The 16,610-nt window shown below is 45.7% G+C and overlaps 6 protein-coding genes across 6 annotated transcripts; 4 read left to right on the forward strand and 2 right to left on the reverse strand.

Moving 5' to 3' along the window:
* Positions 1-187: 187 nt before the first annotated feature.
* Positions 188-1,623, reverse strand: EYB26_009028 (uncharacterized protein; the record flags this gene model as incomplete). Its single annotated transcript, XM_054268279.1, has 5 exons — positions 188-409; positions 489-788; positions 856-1,110; positions 1,185-1,426; positions 1,506-1,623. The coding sequence occupies 5 exons, from the start codon at positions 1,621-1,623 to the stop codon at positions 188-190; spliced, it is 1,137 nt and encodes a 378-aa protein (XP_054124254.1).
* Positions 1,624-4,720: 3,097 nt separating this feature from the next.
* On the forward strand, positions 4,721-6,753 carry EYB26_009029 (uncharacterized protein; the record flags this gene model as incomplete). The annotated part of the gene is made up of 5 exons (XM_054268280.1): positions 4,721-4,784; positions 4,844-4,978; positions 5,036-5,643; positions 5,696-5,908; positions 5,962-6,753. The coding sequence occupies 5 exons, from the start codon at positions 4,721-4,723 to the stop codon at positions 6,751-6,753; spliced, it is 1,812 nt and encodes a 603-aa protein (XP_054124255.1).
* A 1,109-nt stretch (positions 6,754-7,862) lies between these two features.
* EYB26_009030 (uncharacterized protein) lies at positions 7,863-9,190 on the forward strand (the record flags this gene model as incomplete). Its single annotated transcript, XM_054268281.1, has 4 exons — positions 7,863-8,135; positions 8,205-8,322; positions 8,399-8,540; positions 8,602-9,190. 4 exons carry the CDS (start codon positions 7,863-7,865, stop codon positions 9,188-9,190), a joined length of 1,122 nt encoding a protein of 373 aa, XP_054124256.1.
* Positions 9,191-9,828: 638 nt separating this feature from the next.
* EYB26_009031 (uncharacterized protein) lies at positions 9,829-11,749 on the forward strand (the record flags this gene model as incomplete). The annotated part of the gene is made up of 3 exons (XM_054268282.1): positions 9,829-9,855; positions 9,931-11,372; positions 11,494-11,749. The coding sequence occupies 3 exons, from the start codon at positions 9,829-9,831 to the stop codon at positions 11,747-11,749; spliced, it is 1,725 nt and encodes a 574-aa protein (XP_054124257.1).
* A 390-nt stretch (positions 11,750-12,139) lies between these two features.
* Positions 12,140-13,125, forward strand: EYB26_009032 (uncharacterized protein; the record flags this gene model as incomplete). Its single annotated transcript, XM_054268283.1, has 2 exons — positions 12,140-12,872; positions 12,959-13,125. 2 exons carry the CDS (start codon positions 12,140-12,142, stop codon positions 13,123-13,125), a joined length of 900 nt encoding a protein of 299 aa, XP_054124258.1.
* A 718-nt stretch (positions 13,126-13,843) lies between these two features.
* Positions 13,844-16,317, reverse strand: EYB26_009033 (uncharacterized protein; the record flags this gene model as incomplete). Its single annotated transcript, XM_054268284.1, has 10 exons — positions 13,844-14,160; positions 14,227-14,310; positions 14,367-14,397; positions 14,455-14,705; positions 14,761-14,994; positions 15,087-15,284; positions 15,362-15,515; positions 15,577-15,632; positions 15,711-15,786; positions 16,207-16,317. The coding sequence occupies 10 exons, from the start codon at positions 16,315-16,317 to the stop codon at positions 13,844-13,846; spliced, it is 1,512 nt and encodes a 503-aa protein (XP_054124259.1).
* Between the last annotated feature and the right edge of the window lie 293 nt (positions 16,318-16,610).

Below are 16,610 nucleotides of genomic sequence, written 5' to 3' on the forward strand. Positions count from 1 at the left end.
AGTGCCCAGGAGAGAGACAGGCTACAGTACGTATTCTTTAATGCTCTTTCATTTGGAAAGCGGACCTTTTTTTCAAATTGTTATGTACTTGTTCTATTTATACTTTTTTTTTTGACGTTAACATGACAATCGTCTCCTCGAATAGCCTTTTCACTATTCATTCCTATGGCTCAGCAAGATATACACTCTATGCCTCCTCCTTCGGGCGCTCCGCAAGTTCTGTTTGTTTATCGGCTCCGGGGTAACGGGTTCCTTTATTCTTGACCTTCTTCTCCTTCTTTGGTGGAGGCGGGTACGCCTTTAGGTTGATTTCCTGCCATTCAGGCGAGGCCTCGTAAGCTTTGTTAATAGGTGCCATGAGACGGATTAGAGCGTCTGCAGCAGCAGGTTTTATGAGTTGGGGGGTTAACTATATTCATATTAGTAAGGGATCCACTCAAAATTATTTGAAAGGGGGGCAGGGGGGCAGCGGGGCAAGAAAAACGTACAATGTCCTTTGTATAGTCATCTTTGATCTGCTGAATATCGGTGTAGATCAAAGGTTCTTCATCCCGGCGCTCAACGCGGAATTCCTTCTTGCCTGCAAGAGCCGCTGCGGGAAGGAGGACGTATTCTATCATGGCGATTATGCCGTTTTGTTCGACAACTTTGGGAATGGCTTCTGATTTGCGGATCTTTTTGGCTACCGCATCGGGGGAATCGAGGAGGTCGATTTTGCTGTCTTCGATACTAGAGCTCATTTTACCGCCGTTCAGACCTGCTACCATTGGTGTAACAAGATGGGCGCGCTAAAAGTCGAGGTTAGTTAGTATTTGATAAAAAAAAATGTTTTCGAAAGCATTAGAAAAGTCCAACCTTTCGATATCCAAGCTTGGGAAGCCACTCAGTCGCAGCAACGAATAGCTTTCTCTGATCTAATCCACCAAGCTCGGCATCAACCTTGAGATATTCCTCGTCAAGGACCTGAAGAATCGGGTACAACAGGCCACTCAATGGCGCATTGGCAGATTGCTTCACGATCTCTGCACCGGCCTTCTTTGCATCATGCTCAGAGGTCAATGCTGCGAGTCTGTAGACGTCCATAACATATTCGGAGCTTCGTTGGTAGGACTAGTTTCGGGGTGGTTTTGTTAGTATCTCGTTCCCCCGCATTTTGATTTGTTTTTGAATCCGTGGATACATACACTTCCGAGCACGAACTCGAGCTTCTCTGTCGATACACCGACAGCCTCTAGGATTGCCCTGATAACTTTCTCATAGTATTTGACACGGTTCTCGACCAACTCAAGGGGCGCTTTCATAGAATCCAAAAATGCGTGGACGTCCGCAAGGAGGATGACCACCTCGCAGCCGGCTGCGAGTAACTGGGCGATTTTGATAGCGGGGACGAAATATCCAGAGTGAGGTCTGCCGGTGGTAGCGGTTCCTAGAAAAATGAACGATCCGATCAGTTGACCATGCTAGACGACGTGAACGGGCGTCGTTAAATGAATTAATTCACTTACCCCAATAGATACGCGGGGTACCGCCTTTCTCGAGAATACTCTCAATCAGCTCGGGATTGAGAACCTCCTGGAGATTCTCATTGATGAGGGCGAACCTCTCCTTTGCGGATGCAGCCATCGTTAGTCGGATTGAAAGATTGGCTGATTGGTTGCGATTCGATGAATGGAAATGTAACTGAGAAAAAAAAGCCAGAAACGATAACCCCGCGAAAAACCGGCAGAATAGGTGCAATGGACAAGGCGGTCGGTCGCATGAGTCACAAGCCCGCCATTAGTAATCAAGTCACGTGATCCACTTAGGGCAAAAGCGGTTCCAACCCTAACCCTTATTTTAATACCTATATTATTGTGATAGTAGTCATGTCTCAAGCTGTGGAGGATTATGAAGTTTACAGAGTACTCTGTATGTTGTTCGAAATATGGCTTATTACGGTGAACTGCACAAGACAGCCACCTAGGTGTTGGAAGTTCTCTGAAATGAAAGATGCTGAAGCTGGATTGTGTTAGGGTTCGGGTCTCGCAGTCCGAACCCCTACAACAAACAGTCTCACACTTAGCGCTTGTCAGAAGTTTATGTTTGGCTGCATGACTGCCTGTCAAGTACCTCGGTAGCCATCTACGTACAATCTTAGTGAAAATGTGGCATATAAGCTCAGAGGAGCATGTGACAAAAACTACCTAAGGTATCTGGCAGCAGAGAGCCCTTTATCTTGATTCTTTGGCATTGCTGAAGCTACAAAGTGTAATGTCAAACACAAACCAAGCCCTAAACTTATTAAGGATTGCGTTGCGAGGCCAAGATGTACTCACTGTCCTGCAAGCCTGAACTCCGGATATAAACGTCGTCCCACGGATTAACAGAGTATGTACCACGGACATAGTCGAAAGTTTATGTCGTATGATGATAGCATAAAGCTATGTCGGGGATTGTGGAGTGTGCATTGACGGTGATTAGAGAGTAGTGGAGTTGATAGTACGTACGTAGATACGTACCATGAACACAAAGTTAGGGCAAACTCACTTTTGCGGAGGCCGTATCGTATGGGGAACTACGGAGTAGGAAGATAACAGAATATTGGAAGAAGGAGGTGTCGATATAAAAGAGTGATATACCCAGGCATCATGAATGAAATTAGAGGCGGTGTGATAACGTATTTAAAAGGCTGAGAGCACTGTAAACGACCTTGGGGCTTGAACATAGGCCTTAACTACTCTGTAATGTTCGATCGCTAATCACTACCTACTTACGGTAGTAGGTAGGAGGCACTGATCATCCTTTGTATGGATTTACGAAGTACCTACTCTGTAGTACGTAGTATTTAATTTGCTTGGCATACGGAGCACGAAATAGGCAATTACCTATTGTAGCACTAGCATAGGAACGATACGGGTGTTTTACAGACCCTAATCGACTGGGCATGCGTATGCTCGGGGATAACGTGCTCTAATTTCTTACTCAGAATCCAGATATAACTAACCCACTAACTAACTCTGGAGTAGTTGGTTATGCTAAGAGCCGGACAGGGCCTGGGCATACGGAGTACATGAAACCACCCCCTTTTCATGTACTACAAGTATTTGCTATCTCTGACTACGTACAGAGTAGTATCTTACTATCACACTACAGAGGATCTCAAATTTGTGTTCGAGTTTTGCTAAACATGTCCAATTCCAATCAAGTAAGTTACTCCGTACTCACCTCATTTAATGATCTACTACATACCCCATCCGGGTTCACCGGATGGGATATTCCCCCCTCCCCTCCCCCCCCTGAAATTTCGTCCGAACAGCCGTTCTACTACGTACTCACTGGACCAAGTGGAAACGCATCCATCTCCAACAGGCTAGTGATTCGTGATGCACATTTTTAGCGCCGTGCCACACTCGTGTCTCGCGAGTCCCGACTCCCGTTGCCGAGCTCCTAGCTTGCTCGGAATCTCCAAATCCCGACTCGCGATGGCTTCCCCCATATTTCAACGGAGGCTGTCTTGTCTTGGTTATTTAGTTGCAGGAAACTAAGACTGAATAGATTGAAATCCAACATGCAGGTATCCAATCATAGATCGTATATCCAGAAATGGCGTCGTAACGGTGGAGTTGCATGGTACTTTGATTAAGTTGACATTCTGGATGAGCGGAATAGTCCATTCTGAATCATCGCCATAAAGTCGCATGGCATGAACAATATCAGTCCTACGGAGTACAACGTCTACTACAGTACTGTAGTAGAGTCTAGAGTTGGCACAATCCACCATCCATGCCTGTGGATGCCGGGGCCGTCCCGTTATGGAGCCAAACCCGCCACTAAACTTTCATCCTCTCCAGTAGGAAAGACAATGCGATTGATTGAAATGGATATCTGCACCCCACCCACAGGAGTCTGGAGTCACCGGCCGGAAACTTCCTAAGTTCGTACGAACTGCGTACAGACCCTGCCCGTCAGGCAGTCAGATCGTACTGAATGCTTTCAAATCGGTGACTGACACAGGAGACTTCTCCATAACTCTGCTGGTTTCTAAGTTTCGGGATCCTAGTATGACTCTGTTACTCCCGTAGATTCTTCAGGATCTTGATGACAGCGTCAGCAATCATCGGATATCCGCTTGCATCTCTCCGATCAAGAGGCCTCATCTAGCCAAGTAACTTAATATCTGGGCAGGTGTTCATTTTATTATTAGCTACGTACATATTGATTGACACATTATTCATCATTAATTGCCATTGGCTCTCATATACGAATCAACTAGTCTAGGCTAGTCTCTAACCCTGGTCCTGAAGTAGACTGATTAGTTGCTCCCTAGTAGCACACTTATCAGCTCATCATCCCAACATCCGTTCAGCTCTCTCTCTTTTACTTGATCAATTATCAATCCCCTTACAAGCTTACCACCTGTCCGTCAAAACCCGGAATCTCGGATATATTCCACTGATTCCTATTCTTTCCTCCACAAAGGCCCAAACACAACACATTATCCTGTTTTTCCATCTACACACCCCCGTCAACCCCCGCCTTTTTTTATTCCCACTGTCGGTGGTTGTACAAAGGCCCCTAGCTTTAGAACTTTGTTGATTTGTGATCAATCAATCATCGACTCGCCTGCTGCATTATCCGTGCTCAACCCAAACCACACATACGGGTCCTTGTGTGGCTACTCGCGGGTTTGAGTGTCTTACTTTTCCGAGAAGGTATTGGATGGGGAGTGAATATATGAGTGATGCCGAGCCGTCAGCGTAAACAGCCCGAGAATCGACGCAGGACTGGCTGTTTTCAATGCAAAGGTTTTTTTGTCCTGCAATCATGTCCGTGAAGTTATTTTTTGACTAACGTGGTATTACAGAAAAACATGTCCAGTGTACAGAAGAGAAGCCGAGCTGTAAACGTTGCGAGCGGTTAGGGCTACAATGCGTCCGAGGCATCAAGCTCCTTTTCCGCGAGGATGCGATTGAGCGCGGCATTCATTTCGGACGAGAGGGTATGCTATCTCACAAGTATACTATTTGAATTTTCCTAATATTTTTTTTAAATATAGGCACCTGGTCAAAACGATGCAAACGAATCAAGAAACCGCCGGTCCTCGAATTAGATAACGACTTTACCGGCGTGCCCCTCGACCAATACCACGGAAGATGGATCTGGTTAAATACAACATACAACGATTTTACAGGAGAGCCGAATAAATGGGACGATGGCGAAAATGAGGTGGAACTATTTTCGCCCATCGGCAATGATGCTGGTTGTTGGGTACTCGCATCCGGACAGCACGAACAACAGCAGCAGCAACAACAATTACTCAGCCAAACATTAAAGATGAGGTCGTTGGGAAACCCATTGAGTTATTACAAGCAATCCGAGGCACACCTGCTAGACTATTTTATTAGGGCGATTGGACCAAATTGTTCATTGAGTTCGTCGCAGAATCCATACATGTCCCTGGTTCCGTTGCTTTCGTATACAACGTTCCGAAATACTATTCTCGCCGTATCGGCGAACCAATTGTCCTTGCTGGGTGACACGAGATACTCCAAAGAGGCACGCATGTATAAGCAAAAGGCGCTCACGGGTTTGACGCAGATTGGAGGCACGAGCACGGAGGATTTTGGTGTGGTGGCTTCTGTGTTGATGCTATGTTTTCACGACGTAAGATCCTCCACAACTATTCTCTATGATAATTAAGCTAACAACAAAATAGATTTCAGATAATTGCTCGCCTTCGTGGGTTACGCATCTACGCGGAGGACTGGATATGACGCAGTATCTTCCGGCGGGGTCGGCGCAAATGGAGTCTCTGAAACGATTCTTCAACATGTACTTTGTTGCGCATGATATTATGAGCCGCACGGCGCCCCTTGATTGTGATGATGAGCCGGTGCATGAATGGTTGGAGAATGACGATCTGGATGAGGTATGTATTCTTCGTTCTGATGCCGGCGACAGAGAGGCTTATGTATGCTACAGATTGACACAACCGTTGGATGCTCTCGACGTCTAATGACACTCGTGAGTCAGACATCCAGTCTGGCTCGTCAGAGGCGCAAGGTAAAAGACATGAACAGCGACTTCATCAGAAGATGCGAAGACGTCGGAATGGGACTGGAAAGTCTACACCAGAAACTACCCGCATTAACATCAACCACGGAAAGCTTCATTCTACAGATCGCCGAAATCAAGCGCCTGAGTGCATTGCTGTATTTTACGGAGAACCTCGGCGATCTAGTCTCACCATCGTTGCTATCATCGGCCACTCACAGCAGTCGAGCGTCGTATCATACTTGCTCAATGCCTACCCGTTTAGTTTATTCTCCTTCATCATCACCTTTCTCTTCCACCTCATCACCAGCATCGCCCGCATCAACAACGTCATCTACAACGTCAACATCATCATCGTCATCATCATCATCATCTTCCTCCAAAAACTCAACAGCCATAAAACAACGCCTCGTCAGCACAATAATAGACCTAATCTCCACCCTCCCCAACCCGAATACTGCTTCGGTAATGTGGCCATTATACATAATCGGCCATAGCACGGGTCTCGAAGACGAGGCTCAGCGCCGCTTTGTGCTCGAGAGGCTAAGAGCAATTCAGTCAACCCGAAATTTAGGGAATGTGCGGCAGGTGAGATTGGCTGTGGAGAAGAATTTTAGGATGACAGATTTGGACTTGTCGTCTTCAACAACAGCGCCGATCTCCTCGCTGTCCAAAAGGCGTGATAGTGTTGTTCCAGGGATGATGATTAGTTTGGCATGATTTACTTTTGAACCGCACCCCTCGCTCACGACCTTTTAATCCATGACTGTCTTTTAGGGTGAGATGTCCTCATTTTTACAATCTCTTCCTTTTTTCTCTCTCTTTGATTGCGTTTATCTTTTGTGTGTGTTTTTGAGCGTGTCTCATTATGGATACCCCCCTCGCGTGGAATTTGCGAGCAAGCGAACTATGTCTGTCATTAGCGATAGAGCAAAAACGGACGGATTTCTGGATTTTCGGTCAAGTGTCTTTTGTCTGTCATTATCGTTGATACGATCAATTAAAATTTCAATGCAATTTTGAGCTCTACGGTGTAGATTAATCCTTCTCAATCCTAACAACAGCCCCTTTATCCCCCGAACCAACTGCGGCAATCCCAGTCCAAGCCTTTACGAAGGAGAGGTGCTTACAGCGTGTTCATTGCAACGGATGCAGTGGCGATACCCGTCTCCTTGTCACAATCGACAATGGTCAAAATGCAAACCATCCATGCCGAACGGCGAGTCATACTCCCAGACTTATTCGAACTCTCACGAATGATCTATGGATTATGGCAACTCGCCGGCGGGCATTACATATATCCCCATCGAATAGCAGTCAAGTACTCATCAAGTCACCATTCACCAAGCCACCTCTTACCACCTGGTTAATGGATTTACAAATAATATGGATTAGTGTAGAACATAGCCGAGATACAGTTATGGATAGTCTCGCCATGCTCAACTATTGAAGAATCAACACTGCCGCCCTCGCGCTATTATGTACATACGAAAGCATCCATCAACTAGACCCATATATATGTATGTAGTATGCATGCAGTTTTTATTCAGGGTAGTTCATGGTCGGCTAAGTTTCCTCTTTATGGCTCGTTTCAGCTTTTTAGCGCTGTGATTGGCCCTATTCGCAGTTAACGTCCCTCATGTCGCTTAACGTTTCTACTTCAAGACTACTCAATAGTTCTCCTTGAGCCGCAGGAATTCAGCCTCGCGAGCAATACCTAAAGATAAGCTCTCAGCCATCACACCTTATTTACTTTCACACGTCCTATAAAACTACCGGTATACGTACCTATCTAACCTTATTCAAAAGCTCAAACAAAAATTCTAACCATGGGTATCCTCAGAACGATTATCTTGGCTCAGAGCCTGCTCTGGTCTCTGGCCTACGTCAATGCTTCCAATCTCAACCCTAACGGCCAAGGCTGCGTCGATCCAAGTGGCTATCTTCAGTGTTATAAAAACAATGAGGATCAACTTACTTTATGCATGGAAAATGCACAGAAAAATTGTATAGGGGATATATACACGGAGTGTGTATTGGGCTGTGGAGGTGCTCAGTTGGCTGCGAATATCGGCTGTTGGCTGACAAGTTGCTGGAATCAGGTCTGCTATGCCTTCAATTCGACAGAGTTAATTTTTTTTTTCTTTTTTTCTAATGTTGACCGGCTCTAGGTTTATTCATGTGCTTATCAAGAAACTGTGCTACAATACCTCACGGGTACAGGGCTAGAACAAGGTCCGACGCCTGTTCCATACTATCCTGCACCAGATAATGCTCCTGGCGGATGTGGTAAGACATACCGGCTTCAGTTCAAAGTTGAAAGAGTTCCAGAAATCACGCGCTAACATAGATATTTGAATTGCAGTATGCAATCTAGGTTACATCTGGGGGAACTTCACCGTGACCTATGCCCTGAACAATCCTTGTGGATCATATAATGTAGTTTCTGCTGGTGTTGGGCCCGAGGCTAGCTGCCAGTGTTGTTGGGATTCATCTATTCTGTCCAAGTGAGTGACCAGGTAACTATTACGGGCTTCCTAAAAAAATATTAACGAACCTGATTTATAGCATTGTCGATATGTGTCCCCATAACGACCTCTCCGATCTCTCCGTCCACACAATGCTGGACGCCTTTGAGTCTGGCTACAACAATTCGGCTTCTGATAAATGTTCCGTCCTCGCGAACGGTGCCCAATGTGTTAGCTCGTTTGGCTTGGATACTATCGCGAGTACGTGGTACAACCCAGGCCAACTTCCCTCCGGTTTTCCCGGAACAGCGCCACTTTCAGACACCACCGCTGGTGGCAGTCTCACAAGTGCTCCGGCTCCATACACTTATTCAATCTTCCCAAGTTATATATCTGTCATTACGCCGGCTCCATATAATGCCAAAAACGCCGCTGGTACGGGACCTGTTGCCGAAACCTCTGCCGCTGCTGGAGCCTCCCCCACTGGAACCCACGCCGCTGGAGTGTCTGCTACCGGAGCCTCTGCTACAGGAACAAGCTCTCCAACCGGTGCTGTAAGCTCTCCCGTAGGACAGAAGGGTGCTGCAGACAATCTTGTATCTCAGATTAGCTTTGGATTTGGAATCTGGGGTCTAGCCGCACAGATGCTTGGTTGTGCTCTTGTGTCTGGGGCAGTACAGTTCGCATAGAGGGACTAAAGAGACCCCCTTTTTTTCTCTTCCCAAAACATAATAGACTTTCATTAAGTATTGCTGAACTAGAGGATAGCTCAGGGTTCTGTGAGCTTGATGTATCTAACTCCTACGTGGTGCTCCAGATTTATAAGCCTCTGTATCCTACCCTAACCGAGAACACTCCTTGAACCCTGCAGCCAGTGTAGTGTAGGGATATCGGCTTTCTTGATATCCGCTTTGAACCTTGCTCCAATCCAGGCTCATAACACTAGGTTGGAAATACTGTTCATCCGCGCAAATGAAGCCAAACGTGCGGATGATGTACATAGATTACGGTAGCTGCCGCCGTAACGGATATGCGGAATAGTCCTATGTAGGTTATGATATATGCTCGGATGCTTCAATGTATGTTAGCGGACTAGATTTTCACATATATGAGGGAGATACACCTGTGTTTAGCTGTAATATCGACTTCATTCTCGGTCAGATGAGTCTTGTAAGATTTGTCAGCGACCGGTTCCGATTTGCCTCCGCGGAGGCTCTTAGGTGACATTAGTCACTGTGAGTTTGAACGGAGTATGATCAACTGCATAGCAAGTAAAGGCAAAAAAAGTTTCTTCTTAAACAACTAGTTCAAGACCATTGGATTTATGATGGAGGGTTCGAAAGTTCCCAGGAAGGTATTACTAATCCCATTCTCCTTCGTCGCAAAATTTCTTTCGAATGAGGCTGATGGTGACGATACGATTTGAAAGACCTGTGACTTCTGTTATCAGCGCAAGATGAAGTGTGATAGAAAGAAACCTCGTTGCTCGCATTGTATTACATATATGAAGGACTGTACCTATACGGCACCATGTCGCAAGTCCACACCAAGGAAACGACGGAGCTCCACAAAGAGTGACGATGATACTAGCAATACACAAAGTCGGTTGCAGCACCTAGAAACTCTGGTTGAGGAACTAACCGAGCATGTGAAAGTTGCTGAAGAGCACAACGAGGTTCTGGATCAAACCCAGATTCAAGGAAGGAGGCCTATCAATACGACATCGACGTCAACGATAACGACAGTTGGTGTTGAACATGCAGACCAGGGCAAGATTCCTGGATCGATGTATCTTCCTCCTTTACACCACGTCCTGCCCATTGTTCAAAGATTCCTCGAAAGTTTCAACGCAACGCTGCCGCTATTCCATGCACAAACTCTTCTGCGCCTAGTCCACGGCTTTTACAGCCATGAACCTCAACAGAGAGATCCAGTAGCATGGGCCGCTATCAACGTAGTGCTGGCTCTTGCATACCGTCAGCGCCTGGCCGGTAGCAACAACACCAATTGCTCAGTCGATTATCTCAACAAAGCGGAGTCGGTCCTCTCAACTATCATTCTAGGCAATATACATCTGCTCAACATCCAGGTTTTGGTGGGCATTGTTATGCTTGAGCAGGAATCGCAAGATCTTCAACATGCACTGATCCTGATTGCTACAACGATGCGTCTTGCCCATAAGATTGGCCTACATAACCGTGCCTCCTCGGAGAACCTAGACCCCGCCGATGCGAGACAAAGAGCTTGCGTGTTCTGGATGGCGTACATCCTCGACAAGGATCTTAGCATGCGGTCGAAAATGCCATCAATACAGCTTGATGACGATATTGACCTCGACCTGCCGTCGCATGAAGGCGCCGAGTATCAGATTAATGATGAATCCGAGCTGAATGAAACCGGCATTTGTAGAGGGGTAGTCACCACCATGGACGGAACTGTGAAGATGAATTACTTTGTAACTCGCATCCAGCTTGCTGTTATCGAAGGAGGTGTATATGACTATCTGTACTCAACGCGTTCGCAAAAACGCAGCGCAGAGGAGCGGTCCCATGCGCTGGAAAGTGTAGCCTGCGCTCTTACTACGTGGAAAACTTCTATACCCGCCGAATTCAGTGCCTCCATGGCCCTGGACAGAGTAACTCCTGGTATTCTCCGTTTCCTTGGAGTCTTGCACTCGACCAGTATGTTGTGCACAACTCTCCTTAATCAGGCGAATGCTTGGAACGACCAGTGGATGGGAAGTATACGGAAATACGCAAGGGATAGCACTATTCCACGTCTTCCGGCTCAATGGGAGGCATTGGTGGATGAGGCGCGCGATCTGGCTGTCTTGCTTAGGGCTTTGCCGGCACCAGATCGATGGAACTTCTGGTAAGTATCCACGTCAGCATCGCTGGGAGATACGTAGTACCATTGTCTATCTGTCCTCACATGTATTGTTAAGCACTAATCACTTGTCGATGATGCTAACTAGATTTTGCCGTTTTAACAGGATAACGGGCTGCTCTGATATGGCATCGATGATGTTGTTGACGGTTAATGGCATGCAAAGAACCCAACACGATACACCGTCCTTGGATGACCAACTAGTTGAAGCCGGCTTGGGAACACTTGACAAGATAATCGAAGAGACACAAAGTGAGGTGGTGCGATCTTTTCGAGACATGTGCAAAGAGTTAGTCCAGGATTCTCAACGGAGACGCGTTGAAGGATGCTTGACAGCACCCGGATCAGCGTGTATTTCGTAGTGACTTCGTTAGAATTGCTTCCTAGGACATTCTAGTTGTTAATATCAAACTTTTGAGTTGTTTCTTAGAGTCTGACCAATATTTCCCATTCGGCTTACTAAACTGGGTTCCGCGGAGGTCTTCCGGTACTGTAGCTTGTGCATACTATTTCACTACAACGGCCTGTAAGCTCCTACCGGTATTTATAAGCGTCGCTTCCACGGAGTCCCTCTTACTGGAAAGCATGAATCTGGGCCTCTTAGCTGCGAGTTGGATAGGGGATGTTAGTATACGTATATAAGTAATCTCAAACATCGTCCGTTGTGGAAGGTTCTCTCCTTCGAGTAAATACATATTATACTGGTAAATCGCTTAATTGTATTCTCAAACTCCACCAGTACCAACGCAAATATGAGTAGCAACACCGAGCTTCACCCAGGGGACAAATACTTTAGATCCTTCACCAAGACATGGCACAACAGGTCTTACCCCCAGATCTCGCCCCTCCGCTCTGATCTGCAGGTCTCTGAGAGTGTCGTTTTCATCACGGGTGGTGGCAGTGGCATCGGCAAGGCCACAGCAATTGCCTTCGCAAACGCTGGTGCTGGAGCCATCGCGATCTTCGGTCGCCGTCTTGACAGACTGCAATCCGCTGCCGAAGAAGTCTCCAAAGCCAATCCCAATGGGACAACAAAGGTAATTTTCGAAAGGGTCAATTTGAGCCAGCGTGCAGCCGTTGATACTGCCTTCGCCAGTGCTGTCAAGCAGGCTGGCGGAGCAAAGATTGATATCTTCATACACAACGCCGGCATCCTTCAGACAGCCGGGTTAGTCGCGGGGTATGACGAGAATGAGTACCGCAAGGGCCTGGAGTTGAATATGGTTGGCGCTTTCAACACGGTCCAAGCGATGTTTCCTTTGCTGGCGTCTAAAGCCAAGGTGTTCAACATCTCATCCTGCATTGCACATATCAGTGTCATGCCTGGGTGCTGGGCCTATGCGGCAAGTAAGATTGCGAATACCAAAATGTTCGACTACCTGCAGATTGAGAATCCGGATTTACATATCGTCAACGTCCATCCCGGCGTTGTGGATACCGAGATCAATGCCAACACAGAGCATGCAGGGCTTGGGGTTGATGAAGGTAAGCAAATATCTGCTTATTTACCGCTTCTCTCTCCGCCCTGAATTGTGAAGGTCTGAATGGCTTTTGCTGATTGTTATCGGAAGTTGACCTCCCTGCTCACTTTCTCGTGTGGCTTGCATCTCGAGAAGCAGAATTTCTCAAGGGCAAGTTCGTGTGGGTCAACTGGGACGTGGATGAATTGAAGGCTCGCGCTGATGAAATAAAGAACTTGCCACTGTTGAAGGTGTTGTTAAACGGTGTACCATTGTAGTCTGCTGACTACACAAATACTCCGTCGTTTTAAGGCCACCGCTTAGGGCTAATTCATAATTGAATACAGATAAACAACCATGACCTATTACAAGGTGCGCCTTTCTGGGAAATCATGACCGTACAATAGTATTAATAGCTCTAACAAATCAATCAATCAATCAAAACATGTAGTCTGCAAGGAAACAAATAAGTCAGGTCAAAATAGTCGCTGCAACATTATATAGACTTCAAAAGTCTGTAAAAACGACTCGGCCGCAACAGGAAAGATAAAATAGATGCCATATATAAGTAAGAAAATATCACTAAGCTAATCATAACCCGATTATTTCTTCCAGCAACAGAAGTTCGTTTGCAAATTGATCATAAAACTCAGCCTCACCACAATGCAATCCATGTATGCAAAAGAATATTGAAAACAAGAGGATCATCTATATGGGATGAACATGCAATACCAATGGGAACTAGCTCTATAAATTTGTTTATGCCATGCATAGCGTATGATGATGATGGAAGTGCAAAATTCATCTCTCGAAATCACGATATGAAAAGTATGCTCAAAAGTAGAAAAGAAAAGAAAGAAAAAAATAGATCTCATCAACTTCGTTTTGTCTGTCTTCGTTATTCGTCCTGATTCGTGTGCAAAGATTTGTGTAGGGCTCTGAGATATACCAGACATGCCTCGACACATACATACCTCCTATTTAGGTACCTTCGAACTATGTCGTATACCGGAAGTCTAACTGCTCGAAATCCGTCAAATCTGCAAAAGCGTATTCAGATATACTATCCACATCCGATGCATAGTTGTTGTTGCTGTTGGACAGATTCGTTGTGGGTATTGGTCGAGTTGTCATCACCGAAGGTAAAGTTGACGATGCGATAGTTTCCCGTTTAGCATTGAGAACCGCCGCGAGAATCCAGTATGTGCCCATTAGCCCGATACACACGCAGTAGCAGATGAGCATAGAGACAAAACCACCTGTGTAGGCGGGCGCTTGGTTTGCGCGGAAAGTTTGGGGACCGATTAGATTGCCTTGGACGATGTGAGCTTTGTGAATCTAAGCAGATGATGAAGATTGAGACAAAAGAGAAAACTTACCGACTGCGTAGCCAATGTACATGATGGAATATTGGACGCTCTTTTTTGTATGGCCGGCAGTGTTGGCCTGTCCGAGAGAAATACCTTTGCCGTGTCAGATTCATTTCACGTCAAGATGGAAGTAGAGAAAGGTAACTTACCCAATACATAAGGCCCAAAGTATGTGTAAAGCTGTACGATCAAACCCCATTAACCCAAACCCCTAGCTCGAGGAGCGTCATCACATACCAGATAAATTCCAACCATCTGGCCGCCAATGTTCTTCCTCGGTAGAGCATACACCAATATCGCACCAATTGCCGGGACAAATGCTGCGATCATGGTAACCAGACATCGACGATTAGTCCATTTGGCGGCCAGCCATGAGAATCCGAATGCAGATAATGTCGACATAATACCGGTCGGCATGTTGAGGAGAGATGTCTGGACGGCGGAAAATCCGAGGTTGTTAACGATGATGCCGTTGAATGTTATCAAGCCTACGAAAAATATCAGTATGAGTGTACGTTATAACCAAGGAAGAAAGGTATTTACCTCCATTGGGTACGTTAATAGCAATATTGAAGAGAAAGATAATCCAAGTCTTTGGGTCGATGATGGCCTCTACTGCTTGTTCTCTTTTCCACGTCTTACTTACAATGCCAGTCTTGTTCTCCGCCAGGCGAGTAATGATATAGTACTTTTCTCGCTCGTTCAAAAACCAAGCGTTCATTGGCGTGTCTGGAAGGTACAAAAAGGCAACGAATGACCATGCAAGAGAAATCGTTCCTATATACATTCGACCGTCGCCTCTTAGCTTACTGACCTTGTAGGGGGTTGACTTGGCAACGCAAAAAAAAAAAAAAAAGGGATAAACAAACCAGTAATAAGAAACAGATATTGCCATTTTGCCAGAGGCGCTGATGATGGAATTTGTCCTACAGCCCAGGACAGAAAACCGTTGATAACGGAACTGATGGCGGCAAATGCGACGGCATTACGAGGTGGCTGTTCAGCTTTTTTATAGAAGCCTGCGATGACTAGAGATATAGATGGGACTATAATGCCTTCCAAACAGCCTACAAATTAAGGTTATCAGCATATAAGTACAGATTTGACGATGCGCAAATGAGAAAAAAAAAGATTGAATAAGTACCCATCAAAAACCTCAAAATCATCAAGTGTGAAAAGTTACGAGATGCTGGAATCAGTAACGAGAGAATGGACCAGCCGAATGAGCAGCTAGCTAGATATTTCGCCGATGGGACTCGTTGTAGGACATATGACGAAGGCCACATGCCAAAGACGCACTGTTGGAAGAAAGGGTGATTAGGGCTTGAAGCGGATGGTAAGGATGTTGACCATACTGACCCCGAAGTAAAGAATAGAACCCGCCCATGAGTATTGATTACCAGTGAGATGTAAATCTGCAATAGCAAGGTATTGGTTAACAAAATCGTTAAACTTTTGTCTTAAATCATGATGTGAAATGACGAAGAACATACCATCTCTCAATCCGTAGATAGCTGCAGTACTAATGGCAACTTTATCTACCGCACCCAACGTAGCGGTTAAGAGAAGCTATAAAAAACATAAAGCCAAGAGTTAACGTTAGTAATGCGCCATTAGTCAGGGAAGGGCCATGAAATAGTGCGGACGCTTTGACATAATAAGGAAAGTGACTTGCGAGGGGGCCAATGCCCTAAAGCGCAACCCATGCTAGACAAGGGTCTGCGTCTTGGTGCTTGCTCGTGACTACCCACATGCATGGAAGATTAAACTCGAATAATCGATGCATGTGCAGGCCACAAGAGAAACAACTCAGTGGAAACAGATCAGCCGCGGCTTAATTAATTACATATGTAGGGCCCTATGTGTGTATCATGCATGTCATATCAAGAACCAGTCTCAGCTTGAGGCGGTCCAAGAAGGCTGGCTCGCCGTGAATGATGTCGGGAAGAGAGGATGCAATTCGGGTGTAAATGAAAAATCGATACGTACCATTGGGACAAGGATCCAGTCTATCCTTCGTATTAATTTCTTCTCTTCTATGGGTGATAGAGGAGGGTATCTAGTGGTTGTCTGCGCGATGTATATCGCAGCTTGATCCATGGTGGATATCTATTCAGATCTCAGCTGACCAATCAAAGAGAAAAAATAATAATAATTAAGGTGGACTTGATAGCTAGAAAGATAAATTAAAAGGAGAAGAAAAGTAGAAGGTATATACGATAGGAAGCAGAAGAAAGAAAAGAAAGTTTGAAGATAGCTTCCAGTCCAGTATATAAGTACAACTCAAGAGAATGGACAGAATATTTAAATTTAATGAGGAATGGATCTTAGAAACAGCAAAGTATCATGAGCCAATGACTTCCAGTTTAATTTAACTAGCATAAAATAGTCAA

Source organism: Talaromyces marneffei, chromosome 7 (assembly GCF_009556855.1).
Source record: "Talaromyces marneffei chromosome 7, complete sequence".
Lineage (NCBI taxonomy): Eukaryota > Fungi > Ascomycota > Eurotiomycetes > Eurotiales > Trichocomaceae > Talaromyces > Talaromyces marneffei.